General features: G+C 42.4%; 1 protein-coding gene across 9 annotated transcripts in view; it reads right to left on the bottom strand.

Annotated features, from left to right (window-relative positions):
* Positions 1 to 21,811, bottom strand: part of LOC139420878 (gametogenetin-binding protein 2-like) — a 47,235-nt gene extending 25,424 nt beyond the window's left edge. For 2 of the 9 annotated variants that reach the window (XM_071171253.1, XM_071171254.1), the window contains exons 1-8: positions 17,915 to 18,147; positions 17,513 to 17,642; positions 16,854 to 16,934; positions 9,564 to 9,817; positions 2,417 to 2,515; positions 733 to 849; positions 511 to 624; positions 187 to 396 (exon numbers count right to left, since the gene is read on the bottom strand). In XM_071171253.1, the coding sequence (XP_071027354.1) occupies positions 187 to 396; positions 511 to 624; positions 733 to 849; positions 2,417 to 2,515; positions 9,564 to 9,817; positions 16,854 to 16,934; positions 17,513 to 17,605 (968 nt within the window). In that variant the 5' untranslated portion in view covers positions 17,606 to 17,642; positions 17,915 to 18,147. Of the gene's footprint in view, positions 1 to 186; positions 397 to 510; positions 625 to 732; positions 850 to 2,416; positions 2,516 to 2,854; positions 9,818 to 16,853; positions 16,935 to 17,512; positions 17,643 to 17,809; positions 18,585 to 21,508 lie in introns of those variants that run through there. The other 7 variants (XM_071171261.1, XM_071171258.1, XM_071171256.1 and 4 more) reach the window with 7 other exon arrangements.
* Positions 21,812 to 21,902: the final 91 nt, after the last annotated feature.

Here is a 21,902-nt window from a genome sequence, read left to right as displayed (position 1 = left end):
AAATAAAACGCAGATGACAGTGAGAGGACGTTTCTTTTTTTGCTGAGTTTATATGGTCTTTAACAAGCAAACAAAAAGGTAATGGAAAAACTACAACTAAGCTAGTATATCAGAAGGATACGGGCATATTTTATCATACTTTACTACATGTTTATAGAACATAAGAAAAAGTAGCAGTTTACATACTCATAACCTCCGGTGAACTCGGGCTCGGCCCGGCCCAGGAGGTGGGCGATGAAGTCCGTCTCGCAGCAGACATGGACGTGGCGCTCGTGGGGGCAGCAGCGGATACCCTCGTACAAGGCAGCGCAGTAGCCCTTCTCTTTAGTGCAGTCCAGCTCCCCTACCAAGATGTTGTATGCTCTCAATACCTTGTTCTTGCAGTCAGTACAGAACCTGAAAGGAAGAGGGAAGGAACAAAAGGAAAACACAGTAGTAGTAGTAAAATATATTTTCACAGTCTAAGTTACATTAAGGTGTTATTACATAAGTAACATTACTCTAACTAACCTGTGTTTGCGCAAGTATGTTTCCAGGGTTTCCAGGAGGCAGGCACCGTCAATCAGAACGACCTCATCCCTGCACTCCTGAGACATGAGCTCCCACACCTCCATCCAGCTTCCCCTGTGAGCAGCAAACCACCCATAACTACTTCAGACTGGCGCTAACTAGCTAGCATTCAGAAATGTCACTTAGCTTGTTCTTTAAGAGTTTGTTTGCTTTGCTACATACCTGCTGGGGGACTGAAAAGGGCCAAAGTGAAAAGCGACGTTACATCTGCGGTCTCTCTTGGCTCCTCCATCTTTGTCTTTCTCTAAACCTAGCCCTTTGTCTACGCTCCCTTCTCCTCTAAAGATTCATAGAGACATCTCAAAGACACTTCAATACATCACAAAATACTCTTACTACAGCTTCAAATTGCCTAGTCTGACCAATAGGTGGACATACAGCTTACATTTAAATGTACCAGAAATGAGAGAACAGGCTTCACAACTTATTCCTCTAGAATTGTATCGTCATAAACAATATTGCAATTAAGTCCAATACAGCAGTTACAGTGCATTCAGAAAGTATTCAGACCCCTTCAGTTTCTTTGCTAATGTATATAAAAACTGAAATATCACATTTACACAAGTATTCAGACCCTTTACTCAGTACTTTGTTGAAGCACCTTTGGTAACGATTACAGCCTCTCGTCTTCTTGGGTTGAAGTCCGGCCACTCAAGGACATTCAGAGACTTGTCCCGAAGCCAATCCTGCATTGTCTTGGCTGTGTGCTTAAGGTCGTTGTCCTGTTGGAAGGTGAACCTTCGCCCCCAGTCTGAGCTCTCTGGAGCAGGTTTTCATCAAGGATCTCTATGTAATTGACTCAGTTCATCTTTGCCTCGATCCTGACTAGGTTCCCAGTCCCTCCCGCTGAAAAACATCCCCACAGCATGATGCTGCCACCACCATGCTTCACCGTAGGGATGGTACCAGGTTTCCTATTGATGTGGCGCATGGCATACAGGCCAAAGAGTTCAATCTTGGTTTCGTCAGACCAGCAAATCTTGTTTCTCATGGTCAGAGTCCTTTAGGTGCCTTTTGGCAAACTCAAAGCAGGCTGTTATGTGCCTTTTACTGAGGAGTGCCTTCCGTCTAGCCACTCAACCATAAAGGCCTGATGGTAGGAACTTCCAGCACTCCACAGAGAAACTCTGGAGCTCTGCCAAAGTGACCACCAAGTTCTTGGTGCCCTGACCAAGGCCCCTTGTTGCTCAGTTTGACCAGGCAGTCAGCTCTAGGAAGAGGCTTGGTGGTTCCATATTTCCTCCATTTAAGAATGAAGGCCACTGTGTCCTTGGGGACATTCAATGCTGTAGAAATGTTTTGTTACCCGTCCCCAGATGTGCCTCTACACAGTCCTGTCTCGGAGCTCTACGGACAATTCCTTCGACCCCATTTCTTGTTTTTTGCTCTGACATGTACTGTCAACTGTGGGACCTTATATAGACAGGTGTGTGTGCGCCTTTCCAAATCATGTCCAATCAATTGTGTTTACCACAGGTGGACTCCAATCAAGTTGCAGAAACATCTCAAGGATGATCAATGGAAACAGGATGCATCAGAGCTAATTTTCGAGTCTGATAGCAAAGGGTTTGAATACTTATGTAAATAAGTTGTTCATTTTCTAATACATTTTAAAATATATATATATATATATATATATATATATATATATATATATATATATATATATTTTTTTTTTTTTTTTTTCACATCAATATTGTGTGTAGATTGATGAAGACTTTTATTTATTTAATCCATTTTAGAATAAGTCTGTAACCTAACAAAATGTGGAAAAAGTGAAGGGGTCTGAATAATTTCCAAATGCACTGTAGATAGATGATAAATAGTGCCAGTTAATGTGACTCACCCCAGTGGCTTAGGTTTGTGTGTGTCTAAGGAGTGCAACTGGCAGCGTTTATTATTTTTGCTTTTTGGAATGGCGTCGATCATGTCATTCAACTTTGACCTACAAAAAAATACAAAAAAAAAAACATTTATTTCTGGCACATTTACTAATACTGTAGTAGTTGTAAGAATATTTTGAAGATAACTACACAATGCAGAGAACTAAAAGTCAATAGAATATTAATGATGAATGGAAAGTGGTTTCTGTAACAGGGGATTAATTATCAATGGGTTAGAGACATGGGAGGAATTTGTCTATACAGTGGGGAGAACAAGTATTTGATACACTGCCGATTTTACAGGTTTTCCTACTAAAACAAAAATCCAGAAAATCACATTGTATGATTTTTAAGTAATTAATTTGCATTTTATTGCTTGACATAAGTATTTGATCACCTACCAACCAGTAAGAATCCCGGCTCTCACAGTTTTTCTTTAAGAAGCCCTACTGTTCTCCACTCATTACCTGTATAAAAGACACCTGTCCACACACTCAAACAGACTCCAACCTCTCCACAATGGCCAAGACCAGACAGTTGTGTAAGGGCATCAGGGATCAAATTGTAGACCTGCACAATAGGCAAGCAGCTTGGTGAGAAGTCAACAACTGTTGGCGCAATGATTAGAAAATGGAAGAAGTTCAAGATGACGGTCAATCACCCTCAGTCTGGGGCTACATGCAAGATCTCACCTCGTGGGGCATCAATGATCATGAGGAAGGTGAGGGATCAGCCCAGAACTACACGGCAGGACCTGGTCAATGACCCGAAGAGAGCTGGGACCACAGTCTCAAAGAAAACCATTAGTAACACACTACGCCGTCATGGATTAAAATCCTGCAGCGCACGCCAGGTCCCCCTGCTCAAGCCAGCGCATGTCCAGGCCCGTCTGAAGTTTGCCAATGACCATCTGGATGATCCAGATGAGGAATGGGAGAAGGTCATGTGGTCTGATGACAAAAAAATAGAGCTTTTTGGTCTAAACTCCACTCGCCGTGTTTGGAGGAAGAAGAAGGATGAGTACAACCCCAAGAACACCATCCCAACCGTGAAGCATGGAGGTGGAAACATCATTCTTTGGGGGATGCTTTTCTGCAAAGGGGACAGGACGACTGCACCGTATTGAGGGGAGGATGGATGGGGCCATGGATCGCGAGATCTTGGCCAACAACCTCCTTCCCTCAGTAAGAGCATTGAAGAGGGGTCGTGGCTGGGTCTTCCAGTATGACAACGACCCGAAACACACAGCCAGGGCAACTAAGGAGTGGCTCCGTAAGAAGCATCTCAAGGTCCTGGAGTGGCCTAGCCAGTCTCTAGACCTGAACCCAATAGAAAATCTTTGGAGGGAGCTGAAAGTCCGTATTGCCCAGCGACAGCCCCAAAACCTGAAGGATCTGGAGAAGGTCTGTATGGAGGAGTGGGCCAAAATCCCTGCTGCAGTGTGTGCAAACCTGGTCAAGAACTACAGGAAACGTATAATCTCTGTAATTGCAAACAAAGGTTTCTGTACCAAATAAAGTTCTGCTTTTCTGATGTATCAAGTACAATAAAATGCAAATTAATTACTTAAAAATCATACTGTGATTTTCTGTATTTTTGTTTTAGATTCCGTCTCTCACAGTTAAAGTGTACCTATGATAAAAAAATTGACCTCTACATGCTTTGTAAGTAGGAAAACTTGCAAAATCGGCAGTGTATCAAATACTTGTTCTCCCCACTGTACTTTGAGTCTGAAATAGGATACTTGTTATTTGGCCATTGGTCCAGTTTTAATTTAAGGAATTCTAATTGGTCAACCACATACTAGGGCTGGATTATAAAACTACATCCTGTCCCTTTGTTCTGTGGAGAGAATCACTGAGGACAAGGGAGAATGAACATCTACCTCTCAGCATAACGTCTATGATTTGTCTTCTTTGAATAAACCTATTCTCCCCCCCCAATTTGCTTTGGGGTCTGTGTTATTGAAGAGTAACAACTGCTAACACGGTGTCGTGACCAACAAGAAAAGAAAAACTCAACTGTGTTGATCCAGGGAAAAGAAATAGGGCTGAGCGCAACCCACGCGATTCAAATCTTAATCTTCTGATTGACTGCTAACAGATTGTTGAGTGAGTCTAGAGCAATATCATTTAAAAAGAACCAAAATCAGTGCATGCAATGAATGATACCCATCTGTTATGTATTAGGTTCGAGTCCTTTGTTTGCTCTGTTACGGGTTTGTTATCTCTCTATTATAGGGGTTCAATTCCATTTTGGGAAACCTTGTTGCATAGGAGTTGCTCATTTTTACACGTGTGGGTAATGTAAGCCTTGAACAAGCTTTTGAAGATAACAGGTTTTATGGGTAAGAAGGCCCTACAGAGACAATATGTGTTCTATAGAAAGGCGGTTTTAGTCCTCAAGGTTTTTTCATTTCAAATATAGATATATTATACAACTTTTGAAGTTAATGGCATTACATTAAGTGAGAAAACCACTCTGGAAAAGGGCTGAACAGCTCCTCCGGATGTAAACATGATAAATATTTTAAAATCACTGTCTAGTGATATGAAGAACCATTTCAAAGCAGAGAAGTGTAGGCAAGAGATAAATAAATATTCTGTCATTGTTGACAAAGATGGAATCTGTCTGATGGACAAAAAACTTGGATGAAAAAATACAGAGAATGTCTAACTCGATGACAAAAACAAGATGGTCTTTATCTGTATTAAAAGAAGTAAGGAAGAGGGATGAGAAATTCGGACATTGCAGAAAGATAAAGATAGTTTGAGAGCTCTTAGTGAACTGACAAAAACCTTTAAAAGGACAAATTCAACAACTACAGGAAAGGGTTGTAAAAACAGACTTGGCCCCAACATGTGGACCCTTTGTTCCCTCCATCTATCCTCACACTGAGTTGCGCAAGGCAGATAAGGTTTCAACCATCTGGTCAGCACTACCTGGCTTTGAGTCAACAGATACTGACAGCGGTGATGAACGATGTCTTAGGCCAACCAGAACACAGGCTGCAAAAAGGTAGTAAAGACAAACCTCCAGTGACAGTAATCACATAAATCATCTCCAAAACAGTTGGATGAATGGTCAAAAACTTTGAAACATCCACAAGACGTGGGTATGAAGACATGGGACCATTTGAAGCGTTATAAGAAACTCTACAATCAACATCCTTATGATGGGTTACAGTTACTAGCCTTTGTTTTGAACAACCGTGAACATGGTGTACTTGAAGAAAAGGTTTATAGAGCTGTGGGTGGTGAAGAGCAAGATGTGGCCGATGGATGGAGAGCCATACATGTTTTCCTTAAGGGCCTTACCAATGCAACCACCAACTGGGGAGAGAGAACCAAACGTGTTCAAAAACCAAAAATAACCATTTGTTGAATATGAAGAAAGGTTTAGAGCAGAAGTGGTTAGACGTGGGTGACCCGACATAGAAGAAGCACTCAATTCCTCTAAAAATGGGGCAAATCACTCATCAGCTGATGCAATCCAAACATGATGATTTGCGAAATCACACATGATGATTTACAACTACGGACTGAGAGAGAAAATTACGGCGACATCGTCGACAGGCTGTCAGGTTGAAACCAAAAACTACACTCATTCAGCAGAAGAGAAACCTGGTGTGTCATTATTGTGGGATTTCTGGTCACTGGCAACAAGACGGTCGGAACAGAAAACGTGTTCTTATGAGGAATGACCAGGGAAAGCAGGGTCCATCTCAGGGAAACAGGAGTAAAACAGTGAGAGAGGCAGGTCCTCACCAGACATCACCAGCAACAACGTCGCCTATGGGCACAAACCCACCGTCGCTGGACCGGACAAGACTGGCAAAAAGTGCTCTTCACCGACAAGTTGTGTTTCTTTTCTCACCATGGGTGATGGTCGGATTCACGTTTATCGTCGAAGGAATGAGCGTTACACCGAGGACTGTACTCTGGAGCGGGATCGATTTGGAGGTGGAGGGTCCGTCATGGTCTGGGGTGGTGTGTCACAGCATCATCGGACTCAGCCTCTTTGTTCAGGGACACATTATTCCATTTCTGTTAGTCTGTGGAACATGTTCAGTTTATGTCTCAGTTGTTGAATCTTATGTTCATACAAATATTTACACGTTAAGTTTGCTGAAAATAAACACAGTTGACAGTGAGGACATGGCTTTTTTTTGCTGAGTGTATATGTCCAGATATGAAACAGACAACCATTATCAATTCATATTGGTCCAATGAAGATTGATGCAAGGGTGTGGATAGGCTCATTTGAACAACCTATTTTAGGCCTTGATGTTATTATGCAATTTGACCCTACACTGAACATTTCTGAAGGGAAGGTGACGGGGCAGGGCTCTACAGTTCAGAACCGTCCTATTTGGACTACAAATAAACATGTGGAACTTTGGATATGGAACCAGTGTGGTTGACAGGTGTTGGCCCGCATTGCACAAAACGATATCCAAATGAGCAAGAAAACTACAGATGCTACTATAGTAGTGAATGTAGATTCTGCAGAACAGTGGTTTATACTCTTGACAATCAATCGAGCTGCACAGGTCACAGCTGCTCATTGGAACAAATGGTTGACGGTGTTGGAGGCTCCGCACATGATACAACGTGGCACACCATGTAATCCAGCGACTCTGATGCTTCCTCCAGATACATTACTTGAACACGACTGCTGCGAGTTGGTTTTGGATCAGCTCTCTGATGGGTTTATTAAGAGTCATCCATGGGAAAAGCCTGAGTTTATCTTACACACAGATGGTTCAAGCATTGTGGAGGGGGGTGTGAGGAAGGCAGGCTGGGCAGTTACTACAACGGACAATGTGATAGTGACAGGCACATTACCAGTAGGAGCATCAGCACAGGTGGTGGAATTGTAGGCTTTGACAGAAACATGCAAACAGGCTGAAGGAAAACTAATATCTACACAGACTCAAGGTATGCTTCTGGTGTTTTCCATATTTAAAAAAAATCATGACATCACTGGGAGCTCCTGCGAAGAATGGACCACAGGTGATGGCTCTACTGAATGCTCTCCAGTTACCGGTAACAGTTACAATTTTGAAAATGAAAGCACACGGGAAAAATCGATGATTTGTCCTCTTTGATTAAACCTATTCTCCCCAATTTGCTTTGGGGTCTGTGTTATTGAAGAGGAACATCAACTGCTAACACAGTGTTGCACAGTATACTGAAACTTCTGTACTTTCTTTCAATACCAGAATCTGATAAATGGTTCGGTACTCAAAATGTATCGGCTACTGATCGAGAGTCTGTCTGTCAGAGCAGCCTATGTCCCCTTATAGCGCGAGAGCACCGTGCCTGCTCCATTTACTCATTGTTAGCTCTAGCCTGTCCTGAGGAACCATTTCACTCACTAGGAGTCTGGGCTGTATCACAATTTATGCTGCAAAGTTAACACACTTGAATAATGCAAAACACCTCAAGTCTCCCCAATCATGCCTCAAACTGGGTGTTTGTGAATGACGTCATGGTTCTTAAAAGAGACAGCAAACACTTATCAAAGAAGAGATTGCGTTTTACATGCAAATTGTGACCAGAACACAAAAAATAAATCCCAAATGCAAGGGAAACAGACGGTTTTCATCTGTAGCCCCTTGAAATCAGCCAAAACAAGCACACACACACACACCTATCGAATATGCATTCACCTGTATTATAAATAGGCCTTGGCTACATCGTGATTTACCCAGTTCATCGATAGACCAGAGATTTACAGAGCAAAGTATTCAGACCCCTTCACTTTTTCCACATTTTGTTACGTTACAGCCATATTCTAAAATTGATTAAATTGTTTTTGTCCATCAATCTTTTCACAATACCTCAAAATGACAAAGCAAATACTTTCTATAAATATTTTGCTAATTTATTAAAAATAACATTATCACATTTACTTTAGTATTCAGACCCTTTACTCAGTACTTTGTTGAAGTACCTTTGGCAACGATTAAAGCATTGAGTATTCTTGGGTATGACACAACAAGCTTGTCATACCTGTATTTGGGGAGTTTCCCATTCTTCTCTGCAGATCCTTTCAAGCTCTGTCAGGTTGGATGGGGAGCGTCGCTGCACAGCTATTTTCAGGGCTCTCCAGAGATGTTCGATCGGGTTCAGGTCCAGGCTCTGGCTGGGCCACTCAAGGACATTCAGAGACTTGTCCTGAAGCCACTACTACGTTGTCTTGGCTGTGTGTATAGGGTCGTTGTCCTGTTCGAATGTGAACCTTCACCCCAGTCTGAGGTCCTCATAGCAAAGGGTCTGAATACTTATGTAAATAAGGTTTGTCTTTTATTTGTAATTCATTAGCATACATTTCTAAAAACCTGTTTTCGCTTTGTCAAAAATGTATATAAGCCATTTTAGAATAAGGTTGTAACTAATAAAATGTGGAAGAAGTGAAGGTATCTGAACACTTTCCAAATGCACTTCAAGTCTCTAGTCTGATAAACTGGGTAAATCAAGATGTAGCCAAGGCCTATGTAGTAAGAGCTTTTTCTTTTTACCAAAGTCAAATTGATTCTATGTTAAAATTGAATCATGAGTGCATACATTCAAAATTAAAATAAAAAATAAAATGTAATGATATTGAACTCAAAAGATCTGTCTGGATCAAGTGTCATTCTGTAACTTTGGTTAATACGCCTTATTTTTTTCCCCTTGGTATAATTTTGGCATGTAGTTTCGTGATGGTATAAAGTATTGTGATGCTAAACCTGGTATCAAACAAAAAATTCTGCTATCGTGACAATACTAACTAATAGCTTACCATAAAAACATAAGTGGTCAGATTTGATCAGTACTTATTATATAAGTTAAACAAAAAAACATTCCAACACAAAAATACAGATGATTCTTACTGGGCCTCGAGAAATGGGAAGTCATATTTTTGCTGTCCATCAAGGGGACAGTTTACCGATTCGTTCTAAGGCAAATTGGCCAATAAAATACAGATAAAAGATGGACCACAGCAATAGTATGAGTCCGTCTTATGACCGGTCAATAAAGTATTAATAAAAAGTTACACAAGATTCAGTCTGACATGCCAATAAAGTATGAATAGAGAGATAAGACTACGGGTCTCACCCACCCGTGGACGTAGAAGAGGGTGTAGAGCTTCTTTGCGTTGACCACGCAGGCCTTGGTGACAGAGAGCACGCCGATGGGCTTCACAGTGAGGGGCTCCAGAGCCGAGTTCCCAGACTCCACCAGCTGGGAGAAGAGGCGCTCCACACTCCGCCTGCAGCCCACGCACGGCACCAGCTGGGACAGGGCGCTGAACATCTCCCTGGACGACACAATCATGGCGTTGTTCAGGTCCTGCTGCTTCAGCATGCTGTGATGCTGAGGGGGGGGGGAGGCAGGTACACACACACACACACACACACACACACACACACACACACACACACACACACACACACACACACACACACACACACCTTGACTTAGTACAGTGTTTGTAGCACAATGTTGAAGAAATAAAGGCATGATCCTTGAGCAAAGTATGACAACCAGTCTTAAGGTCAATATCATCAAGCCATGTTTGAAAGGCACACACTAGGGATGCAAATTTGGGTCAATTTTGCTGCTGAATAACCGACCCTCATTAACATGTCAAACGTTTAAGCGGTTATAATCCAACCCCAGAAATAAAAATCATGAAACTCCTGTCAACTCAGTGAAAGCCTATGTTCTATCAGTGGGTAAAATAACTTAACTTCTCTAAGTGTTCAATCTGAAATCAGGAAACCGTGTAGGAACGCGTCACAGCTACATGGTTCTCGTCACTGGGCCTCGACATTATACATTTTGAAGCGGAGCCATTTGCTCTTGCACTGCTACACAATACAGTCATATCTGACTCAGATCCTAACATGGTGTCAGAAGTGCTTCAAACTCATTAAGTATAAGGAGAGATATGTCACAGAAAATAATGTTCCTTGAGTTTAGAGTGATGAAAAGTAGCTAACTACTCGCATGTCTCCACATTGAGCAGAGCAACCCAAGCGGAGCCGTTGCTATGGTTACTCACAGAGCAACCATGAGCAGAGAACATGCAGAGTGAGCTGCACACAGAGAGCGAGTGACAGACAGAGGAGCCACTAATAGATTTACTAACAGAGGAAGTTATTTCTGATTTCGGGAAGGTCCTTAAATTTGTCAGAAACAAATCCGCCAATAGATCAGCAGTAGGCAGCCCTGGTCCTGGAGCAGGCCTCACATTTCCCATCAGCATCGACCACCGTCGACACCTAAAACACCGACACCTAAAACAAATCCATGCCAAAGTGGACGTTGTGCCGTTGGGCTGAATATAATATTTTAAATAATTGTTATTATAATTCCCTTCTCCCTCACAGAGCGCAGGATTTTCCCGAATGCTGGAAGTGGGGCCCCCTGAGTGAAAAAGTTTGGGAACCCCTGGTGTAGAGCATCCGTGTGCCGTCTAAACCCCCAAAATATATTTGCAATAACCAAAAACATTATTTTCAGCTGTTTGATGCTGGAGTACAAAACCGACAGTGGAAAGACGCAAAATGACTTAAGAACTGGAAGCATAGAAGTAGTGCACATAGAACAGATCTACCGCTTCATATGCTTGCTTTCAGGTAAAATTATAGATCAATAACTAGCATTTCTATGCGAATTTGGTCAGGTCGCCCAAAAAGTTACATATTGCCACAATTATAATTAGGATTGTGTCTTTGGCTGCTGGACAATGAAAGAAAGTTGAGAACATGAGTGAAATATTGGTTTTAAATGGCATATGAGGAAGGGTTCATAAAAGAATCCCCTTAACATTGCTATGGTTGGAACATGCTAAGAAATGCCTCAAAATAAAACATCTAGGTTGAACAATTACATTTAAAGTTAAATCGTTTAAAAAATGGGCCTCCTGAGTGGCTCAGGGGTCTAAGGCACTGCAGTGCTTGAGGCGTCACTACAGAACCGGGTTCGATCCCGGGCCGCCACCAGGAGACCCATGAGGTGACGCACAATTGGCCCAGCGTCGTCTGGGTTAGGGGAGGGTTTGGCCGGCCGGGATGTCCTTGTCCCATCACGATCTAGCGACTCCTGTGGTGGGACGGGCACATGCACGCTGACACGGTCGCCAGTTGTACGGTGTTTCCTCCGACACATTGGTGCGGCTGGCTTCCAGGTTAAGCGAGTAGTGTGTCAAGAAGCAGTGCGGTGTGGCACGGTCGTGTTTCGGGGGACGCATGGCTCTCGACCTTCGCCTCTCTTGAGTCTTTACGGGAGTTGCAGCCATGGGACAAGACTAACTACCAACTGGATATCACAAAATTGGGAGAAAAAAAATGGGTAAAAAGGTTTCAATGTTTTTCCAAAAAGTTGATCCTTCACGTCAAGGTAGGTGATATGACAAGATGGCGTTTTACATTCTCCCAACCAATTGTGCCATTTTTGGGGGTTTTTTTGTAATAAAAAATATAAAAAACGTATTGTGTACATAATGTTGCCGAAAAGAACTTCTGGGCATCAGGAAAGCAAAATGGAATATACTCATCGAGGACTGGAACAAACGTTTTCCTGTAACAAGTCAGACGAGAAGGATATCCTGCTTTCACTGGAACGGGCCCAGATCCATGCCTTTTGCGTTAAGAACAGGCTGCAGAAAAGAGGACGCAGATCAGGAATCCTTCTGAGAATCTGGAGGCGAATGAGTAAACTCCCACTACCTTTCATTCTTCTCGCTAACGTGCAATCATTGGAAAATAAAATTGATGACATACAATTAAGATTAACCTAACAACGGGACATTAAAAACGGTTACATCTTATGTTTCCCCGAGACGTGGCTGAACGACGATACGGAAAATATAGAGCTAGCCGGATTTTCCATGCACCGGCAGAACAGAGACACTACCTCTGGTAAGACAAGGGGTGGGGGTATGTGTCTATCAATAACAACTGGTGCGCGATGTCTAATATTAAAGAAGTCTCGAGGTATTGCTCGCATGAGGTGGAGTACCTTATGATAAGCTGTAGACCACATTATCTACCAAGAGAGTTCTCATCTGTATTATTCGTAGCCGTCTATTTACCACCACAAAAAGAAGCTGGCACTAAGACCGCTCTCAACCAACTCTAAGGCCATAAGCAAAGAAGAAAATGCGAAGAAGAAACGGCACTCCCTAGTGACTTTAATGCAGGAAAACTTAAATCTGTTTTACCAAATTTACACCAGCATGTCACATGTGCAACCAGGGGGAAAATAATCCTAAACCACCTTTACACCACACACAGAGATGCATACAAAGCTCTCCCCGCCCTTCATTTGGAAAATCTGACCATTAGTCTATCCTCCTGATTCCTGCTTACAAGCAAAAACTAAAGCAGGAAGTACCAGTGTCTCACTCAATATGGAAGTGGTCAGATGATATGCATGCTACACTACAGGACTGTTTTGCTAGCACAGACTGGAATATGTTCTGGGATTCATCCAATGACACTGATGGAATACACCACCTCAGTCATTGGCTTCATCAGTAAGTGCATCGATGACGTCGTCCCCACAGTGACTGTACGTACATATCCCAACCAGAAGCCATGGATTACAGGCAACATCCGCATCGAGCTAAAGGCTAGAGCTGCCGCTTTCAAGGAGTGGGAGACTAACCCGAACGCTTATAAGAAATCCCGCTATGCCCTCAGATGAACCATCAAACAAGCAAAGCGTCAATACAGGATTAAGATTGAATCCTACTACACCGGCTCTGACACTCGTCAGATGTGGCAGTGCTTGAAAACTATTACGGAATACGAAGGGAAATCCAGACGCGAGCTGCCCAGTGACACGAGCCTACCTGACGAGCTAAATGCCTTTAATGCTCACTTTGAGGCAAGCAACACTGAAGCATGCATGAGAGCACCAGCTGTTCTGGATGACTGTGATAACGCTCTTGGTAGCTGATGTGAACAAACCCTTTAAAACAGGTCAGCATTCACAAAGCCGGTGGGCCAGACGGATTACCGGGACGTGTACTCAAAGGATGCGTGGACCAAATGGCAAGTGCCTGGACTACCTGACGGGCCGCCCCCAGGTGGCAAGGGTAGGCAACAACACGTCTGCCACACTGATCCTTAGTCCCTGCCTGTATTCCCTGTTCACCCACGACTGCCTGTATTCCCTGTTCACCCACGACTGCGTGGCCAAACACGACTCCAACACCATCATTAAGTTTGCTGACGACATAACAGTGGTAGGCCTGATCACCGACAACGATGAGACGGCCTTTACGGAGGAGGTCAGAGAACTGGCAGTGTGGTGCCAGTGACAACAATCTCTCCCTCAATGTGAGCAAGACAAAGGAGCTGATCGTGGACTACAGGATAAGGCGGGCCGACCAGCCCCCAATAACATCAACAGGGCTGTAGTGGAGCAGGTCGAGAGTTAAGTTCCTTGGTGTCCACATCACCAACAAACTATCATGGTACAAACACACCAAGACAATTGTGAAGAGGGCACGTCAAAACCTTTTCCCCCTCACGAGACTGAAAAGATTTAGCATAGGTTCCCAGATCCTCAAAGTTCTACAGCTGCACCATCGAGAGCATCCTGACCGGTTGCATCACCGCCTGGTATGGCAACTGCTCAGCATCTGAGAGTAAGGTGCTACAGAGGGTAGTGCGAACGGCCCAGTACGTCACTGGGGCCAAGCTTCCTACCATCCAGGACCTATATAATAGGCGGTGTCAGAGGAAAGCCCATAAAATTGTCAGAGACTCAATCACCCAAGTTAGAGACTGTTTTCTTTGCTACCGCACGGCAAGCAGTACTGGAGTGCCAAGTCTAGGACCAAAAGGCTCCTCAACAGCTTCTACCCCCAAGCCATTAGACTGCTGAATAATTCATAAAATCGCCACCGGATATTTACATTGACCCCCCTCCTATTTGTACACTGCTGCTACTCGCTGTTTGTTACCTATGCATAGCCACTTCACCCCCACCTACATGTACATATTGCCTCAACCAGCATGTACCCCCGCACACTAACTCGGTACCGGTGCCCCTCTTTATTATTATTCTTAGTGTTCCTTTTTATTATTACTTTTTATTTTAGTCTACTTGATAAATATTTTCTTCTTGAACTGCACTGTTGGTTAAGGGCTTGTAAGTAAGTATTTCACAGTAAAGTCTACACTTGTATGATTTGATATTGCGGTGGGTAAATACACTTGACTGGTTATGCTTATCAACCTATAGGTTAATTTGCATAATTTAGAGGAATTAAATTGGCTTGTGTACAGTATATTCCTTATGCATCTTATTTATCACACGCGTACAGCATATAGATACAGAGCCTTTGTGTGGGAAATGTGTTAGAGATCGCAAGAGCTGCTGTTAGAGCAGCATCTTGTGGCACTTTCAAGACAACTGGGAACTCATGACGTCAGAGATCATCCGATCGGAAAATATGAGCTCTAGAAAGAGGCCTGAGTTGGAATTCCGTGTTGGATGACAGTTCAAAATGATTTTTTCCCCAGTTGGAGCTCGTTTTTGTCCCACCGAAGTCGATGATTTCCGAGTTCCCAGCTGTCTTGAATGCAGCATCAAACAAATGAAGGCAGGCTTCATCAGCGCATCACACACCACTTTGCAATGAGCTGGAGCCAGTAATCACTTTGAAAACATACTTTATTGTTTTAAACATGAACGTTTTAATACACATTATTAGGCATGTCTTACTTTGTGTCAAAGTAGCCTATTAGATCTCCTCTTTCTAAATTTCTAACTGATATTGTCATTGTCACATGAAACCACTCACATATGCAGTGCCCTTTTGACAATGGTGTTTTTAACTAACTGCAGTATGGAACGAACATTTGCACGTAGACTACTGCCTTGTGCGCTTATAATGTAAATAAATTATAGTTCAACATTTTAAGATAAACGTTGCATCAGACTCCTTGCTTTTAAACATGTTTTACGTAGACTAGGCCTACTGGTTGTATGAATTTGGAATCGATCGTCCCACAACTGTCCCGGAATATGTTTGGAATAGGCCATTTCTTTAAACAATCTGACCAATATAATAGGTAGCCTAAACTTTGACTATAGCAGATTGACATAGGCTAGTGATTTTGCTGTTCGTTACTCATCTTGCTGGCTGAGGAAAAGTCAAATGTGAACATGTTCAAAGTGCACATCAAAAAATGGTTAAGGACCGCACACCGCACCTCCTCAACTTGCATGTTCTATTAATATGAATATTTGAAATGTGATGTCATTCTGAGCACTGTGGGTGGATGCCCTAATTAGGTTAGGTATAACAGTTTTGCTTCCATCCCTCTCCTCACCCCTACCTGGACTCGAACCAGGGACCCTGCACACATCAACAACAGTCAACCACGAAGCATCGTTACCCATCACACCACAAACGCCGCGGCCCTTGCAGAGCAAGGGGAACAACTACTTCAGATCTCAGTGAGTGACGTCACCGATTGAAACGCTATTAGCGTGCACCCCGCCAGCTAGCTAGTCATTTCACATCGGTTACACACACAGTAAATGTTCATGGTCAAATTTCGACTATCAATCACTTAGATCGTGTATTTTCAGATAGAGATACATCGCAAAGCAAAAACTGCTTTCGAGATACCCTCACAATCACGCATTCTTCTGCCTCTTCCGTAGCAGGCTTAAAAGAAACACAGACCCGATAAGTAGATGCGCAATGGATTATGGTCATTCTAGTTAATAACCACGTTTTAAGCACTAAACCATGTAGAATATTGGCCTTTTGGAAACTCCTTAGTGCATCACACAGTTCAGGCTGGACCTGATTTATCTCTATAGAAACTGTATCAATGAGCGCATTGAGTACACAGAAGAAGAAAAAAACAAACCTAATGGAATTCAAATAATTTAACTGACATCTGTCAATTAGTGGTTTAAAAAAACTTTTAAAAATGTACATTTTGGTTAATAAGATGCTAAGATGCTAACGAAAACACACTGCAATTTAATTATACCTAACTATGCTAATTATTATATATTTATAACCTTTATTTAACTACGGAAGTCAGTTAAGAAAAAATATTATTTACAATGACGGCCTACCCCGGCCAAACACTAACTCGGACGACGCTGGGCCAATTGTGCGCAGCCCTATGGCACTCCCTATCACAGGCGGTTGTGATAAAGCCTGGAATCGAACCAGGGCCTGTAGTGTCACCTCTAGCACTGAGATGCAGTGCCTTAGACCGCTGCGCCACTCTGGAGATAAATTAAATTAAGAATGACCGGTCAAATGTGTTTTCAGTGGCTAACCGACTAAAGGTTCATGGGCAACGTCCCTAATACACACAAATCTTCCTTCCTCATGACGAGGATGTTGACAGTACTCACTCACCTCAACAAACTGCTTCATCTCAGAGCTGTTGATCTGGTGACTGTCAAGGTTCATGGCATCGTCAGTAAACTCCATCACCATCTGTAATAACAAGAGGACATATATTGAAAGTGTCATCAGCACAAGTATTCCACAACACAACTGGGATATTCTACACTATGTGAAGTAGAGGAAGTAAAGCTGTTCCAACATAAACCTGTCCATACAGTGTCTGCATCGCCAACCTAGGTCCAAGCCCAGTATCTAATATGCTACCACTGCTCATTCTAACCATTTAGGCTAGCCACCCAGCAACCGCATCCAGTTTGCAGTCATCATTAGCTTGCCGGTTAGTTAACTTGTCCATTAGGCTAGCCTAACAGCTCAGAAATGTAATGGAAAAATGCATTGCTTCACCTACATCAAGGTTTCATTGGCAATACGTGACAGCTAGAACATACCTAGCTAGCTAGAAAGCCGGTTGGTGGTTCCAGCTGGCTAACGTTAGCTTGCTGGCGCTAGTTGTTGGAGAGGCCTAACTAGTACTCTCGGTCTCTCGCTCGCAACCGTGTTTCATTGTCGACATAGGTAGCTGGCTAGGTTCAGAAGAGTGGCTGATTGTAAAAGCCTTCAAACAACTTGAGGACCATATGGGAGACGGAAACACTGCACTTTCTTACTGTGAGAGTGTCATCGATGTACAGGGGAATCTGTCTTGCGAGGAAAGGGAAGTCCTCTTCCCCGTCCCTGCAAACCGCAACCAAACACGCCATGTCTTACAGCTCCTGTCGCGGTGGTATCACGTATTGCCTGTAGACAGTGGGGACAGATTGAGCAAATCCAACAGTTTCACCAATAGCTAGGGCTAAGTGCACACCGCACGTCATTTCAATTTCTATGCCTTGTCATAACACGCAGTGAATGATAATTTAAAAAAAAATACATTGTAATGTACTGTAAAATGAAATGATCCCAACCATTTTAAACGCTTATGTGGTTGATAAATGCCATTGTAGCAAGTCAATGATCTATTAGTCATGGATAACTGGCTGACTCTCTGGCTGGCTGCTGCTGCTAGTTACCGTTAGCGCGCTGGACTTCGGTCTAGAAGGTCGAGGGTTCGAGACCTGCTCCCTGCTGTTTTATTACATTGGTGTCAGAAGTGATCGGACTTTGCATCCACAACAGTGCATGTGCTTGGCCGGTGAGCGCGTTCCTGTAAGACGTAGAGTCGCAAGCTAGCGCGAGGACGTGCTATTTGAAAGGAGGGAGTAAGTAGTGTAACGACCCTGGGTTTATAAACGCAGATATCGACTCTGCCGCTCGAGCATGCTTTTGCGATAGTTAGCTAACCGGAGTGTTTTAAACTGACTAGCAGTCGTTATGAAATACAAAAACAACAATCAGAACGTGTTAGATTACGGAACAGTTTACATTTACTGTGGTTAACTTGCTTATTTGGTTAACTAGCAGCTACCTCCACTGTCACCAGGGTCTGAAGAAATTCGAATCAAATTGAAGCGTCAGAAAGAAACAGATTAATTTAGCTAGCTAACGTTAGCTACTTTTCCTGCGAAGAGTTATATCAACCAATCTGTAAGTTACTGATCTTGTTTCATGTTCTTGACGACAAACTTCTATCCGAATTTACAAATGTATAATTACATTATTTTGTAAACACAAGCAATCATCGTACATTAATTACCAGGCTTTTTGAAAGTTGCCTTTTTATACAAAAACAAACAAGCGCGTAATAGGCGGAGGAATCTTCATGTGTGACCTTTGCCCTCAAGACGTAGCATCAAAAATAAGTTCCAGCTGTACGCTCGAGATGGTAAGAACAGATAGAACAATGATAGATATTTCACCGAATGTATAAATGTGCAACCGCTTGGCGTTTCCACTCACTTCCAAATATACCTCCACTAGTGGCCGGTGTCATGTTAAAATCTTCCCAGCGTGAAATAGTTCCCAAATCGTAGGAAAACTGTTGTAGTGAACACTTATGAGTATGGTGGGCTGAATTTTCTGGACTTTACTACCTTAAATAATACTTTAAAGATCAATTGGATAAAACAATTCCCAAGAAGACCCACTTCTACGTGGAATTGTATTCCTCATCATGTCTTCTCTACTTTTGGTGGCCTTAATTTCATGTTGGTTTGCAATTATAATATTGAAGTTCCAGTGAAACTCTGCTTTTCATCGGGCAGGTTTTCTTGTCATGGTCCTTCATTTCTAAGCATAATTTCTCCACACAGATATTATATGTGGAATAATCAGGATATATGGTATAAAAATACGTTGTTTTTAAAATACTGGTTCCGAAATAATATCCTGTTGGTGAGCCAACTTGTAAATGCAGAGTTTAAAAAAAAACTTAGTTAAGGAATTCTTATCACTTTACAATATCCCTGTAAACACCTAAATATGTTGCAATTGTTTTAGATGCCATTCTCTCAGGCGTTGATTTATTATTCAGGAACGTGTCAAGACGCCAGGGTAGCCTAGTGGTTGGAGTGTTGGATTAGTAACCAGAAGGTTTTAAGTTTAAACCCCTGAGCTGACAAGGTACAAATCTGCCGTTCTGTCCCTGAACAGGCAGTTAACCCACTAGGCCGTCATTGAAAATAAGAATTTGTTCTTAACTGACTTACCTAGTTAAATAAAGGTTTTAAAAAAGACCTGACCCTCAGAACCTACCTTCCCTGTTCACTCATCAGTATGAAAGATTTGTTTCTCTTTTGGTCCATTCAACAACAGAGCGATACGAACCTTGTTTCAGCAGGATGTTGTATCTATACAACATCCTGGAACGGTTTTATTGATAATATCTGTTGGAAAAATGGTTGGATGTTGTTGAAGTTTTAGAAAAGCTAACTCAAACTGTAGCTTTTGTAATGACCACATAGAAACGGTGTTGCATCTTTTTTGGCATTATATTCATGTAAGGAAACTGTGGCAAGACATCAGTAGATTTATAATTGAACACATTTATGAAGATTTTACAGTATTGTGGAGAGATGTACTGCTTGGATTCTTTACCTATGATAGAACAAGTTGCAACAATTGTATAATTATTTTCATTCTTTAATTTGTAAAAACCCAAATAACTTCACAGATCTTTATTGTAAAGGGTTCAAACGCTGTTTCCCATGCTTGTTCAAGAACCATAAACAATTAATAAGCAGATGTGGCCAGGGCAAAACATTGCAATGTCCGTACTGTGAGATGCCTAATACAGCGCTACAGGGAGACAGGACAGGTGCCTTGGTGGAAAAAGGGGTTAACATCTCGTAGCAAGAACTGGCAAATCTGATGCAGTCCATGAGGAGGAGATGTACTGCAGTATTTAATGCAGCTGGCCACACCAGATACCAACTGTTACTTTTGATTTTAACCCCCCCCCCCCTGTCAGTCACATGTCTGTGGAACTTGTTCAGTTTGTCTCAGTTGTTGAATTTTGTTATGTTCATACAAATATTTACACATGTTAAGTTTGCTGAAAATAAACACAGTTGCTTAGTGAGGACTTTTTTGTTGTTGCTGAGTTTAGCTAGCTCTCACGTGGCTGCTAGCACTGTCAAGAAAAGGGGCATGAAGGAAGCCCAACATGACGTTATTTTACGTAGTGAGAACGCTCGAGAGCAGTCAATGTTGAAAAGTTATCTTTAGACATGTACTTCTCTTAAATTAAGTTTTGTAATTAACTAAAACAAGCAGACAAGAAAATTGCATTTGGAAAAAGTAAAACCTTTTGCTGTTAAGAGTGCAGTATGCTACAAATATTGCATCCAAAATATCACAGTTGACTGCACGAAAACTGCAATATTTTTTGTGAGGGAAGTTTTTGCTGTAAGCCAATGGGTTAACCTAGGTAACCACAGGTTGTCTTCCCCCACACACAGGCGTGCGGGCCGCAATGTTTTAAATAGTCCGCCACAGTGGGTGTCATAATACCCATAAAACCTAGCGGTAAAACATGGAAATGGTTCTCCTCCCTTTTCCACCCTTCATATTTCAGTGAATTTTACAAACCCTTAAAATTAAGTGTGTGTTTGGTGTAGGCTTATCTTGGTGTGACGTTTTTGATAACCATGTAATTCTTTCTTTGGTCCCCTTTCTCTGTCATAGCTAGCATAACAGTAGACCAAAAAAGTATTTATTATTTAGCCTAGATAATTCTTTGTACGGTATGTCAACCTTGGTGTCTATTTCAGACCTTATGACATTTTAAGGATGAGCATTAAAATGGGAGAAGTCTAGAAGTCTGGTCATGTGGAGAAGTGCAGCTACAGTTAAGGCAATTTACAGGTTTGGTCAGAGCCGGCATGAGGGTTAAAGTTTATCCTGTGTCGGTGAGTGCAGTTAAGTTTGAGCATCTTAGCAATACAATGTGTTTTACACAGCTGTCAGCATTCTACACGAAAATAGCCACTAAATCAACTATATAATCTTTCACCAGATTACCCTGGATAACAGACTTGGATGAGTGACAACTCACTTCGATACTGAACAAAAATATAAATGCAACAATTTCAAAGATTTTATATATGTACAGTTCCCTGGGTCGCCCGTCTTTTCAATTCGCTGCAGCTAGTGACTGGAGCGAGCTGCAGCAAACACTCAAACTGGACAATTTTATCTCAAGCTCTCACTCAATCATGGACACTTACTGACAGTTGTGGCTGCTTTCTTGCCTTTGTGCTGTTGTCTGTGCCAAATAATGTTTGTACAATGCTGCTGCCATGCTGTTGGTGTCGTAGGTCTCTCGTCGTGATGTGTGTGTGTTCTATATTTTGAATCCCCGTCCCCGCAGGAGGCCTTTTTGTAGGCCGTCATTGTAAATAAGAATTGTCTTAACTGACTTGCCTGGTTAAATAAAATCAGCCAATTGAAATTAATGATGCCCTAATCTATGGATTTCACATGACTGGGCAAGGGTGCAGCCATAGGTCCACACACTCAGAATTAGTTCTCAGACAAACACTCCTCAGCACCCCCTCAGACGATCCCGCTGGTGAATAATCCAGATGTGTAGGTCCTGGGCTGGTGTGGTGTGCGATTGTG

The sequence above is a fragment of the Oncorhynchus clarkii genome, chromosome 12 (assembly GCF_045791955.1).
Source record: "Oncorhynchus clarkii lewisi isolate Uvic-CL-2024 chromosome 12, UVic_Ocla_1.0, whole genome shotgun sequence".
Lineage (NCBI taxonomy): Eukaryota > Metazoa > Chordata > Actinopteri > Salmoniformes > Salmonidae > Oncorhynchus > Oncorhynchus clarkii.
The sequence above is the reverse complement of the archived record's forward strand: the minus strand, read 5'-3'. Positions and strand labels throughout refer to the sequence as shown.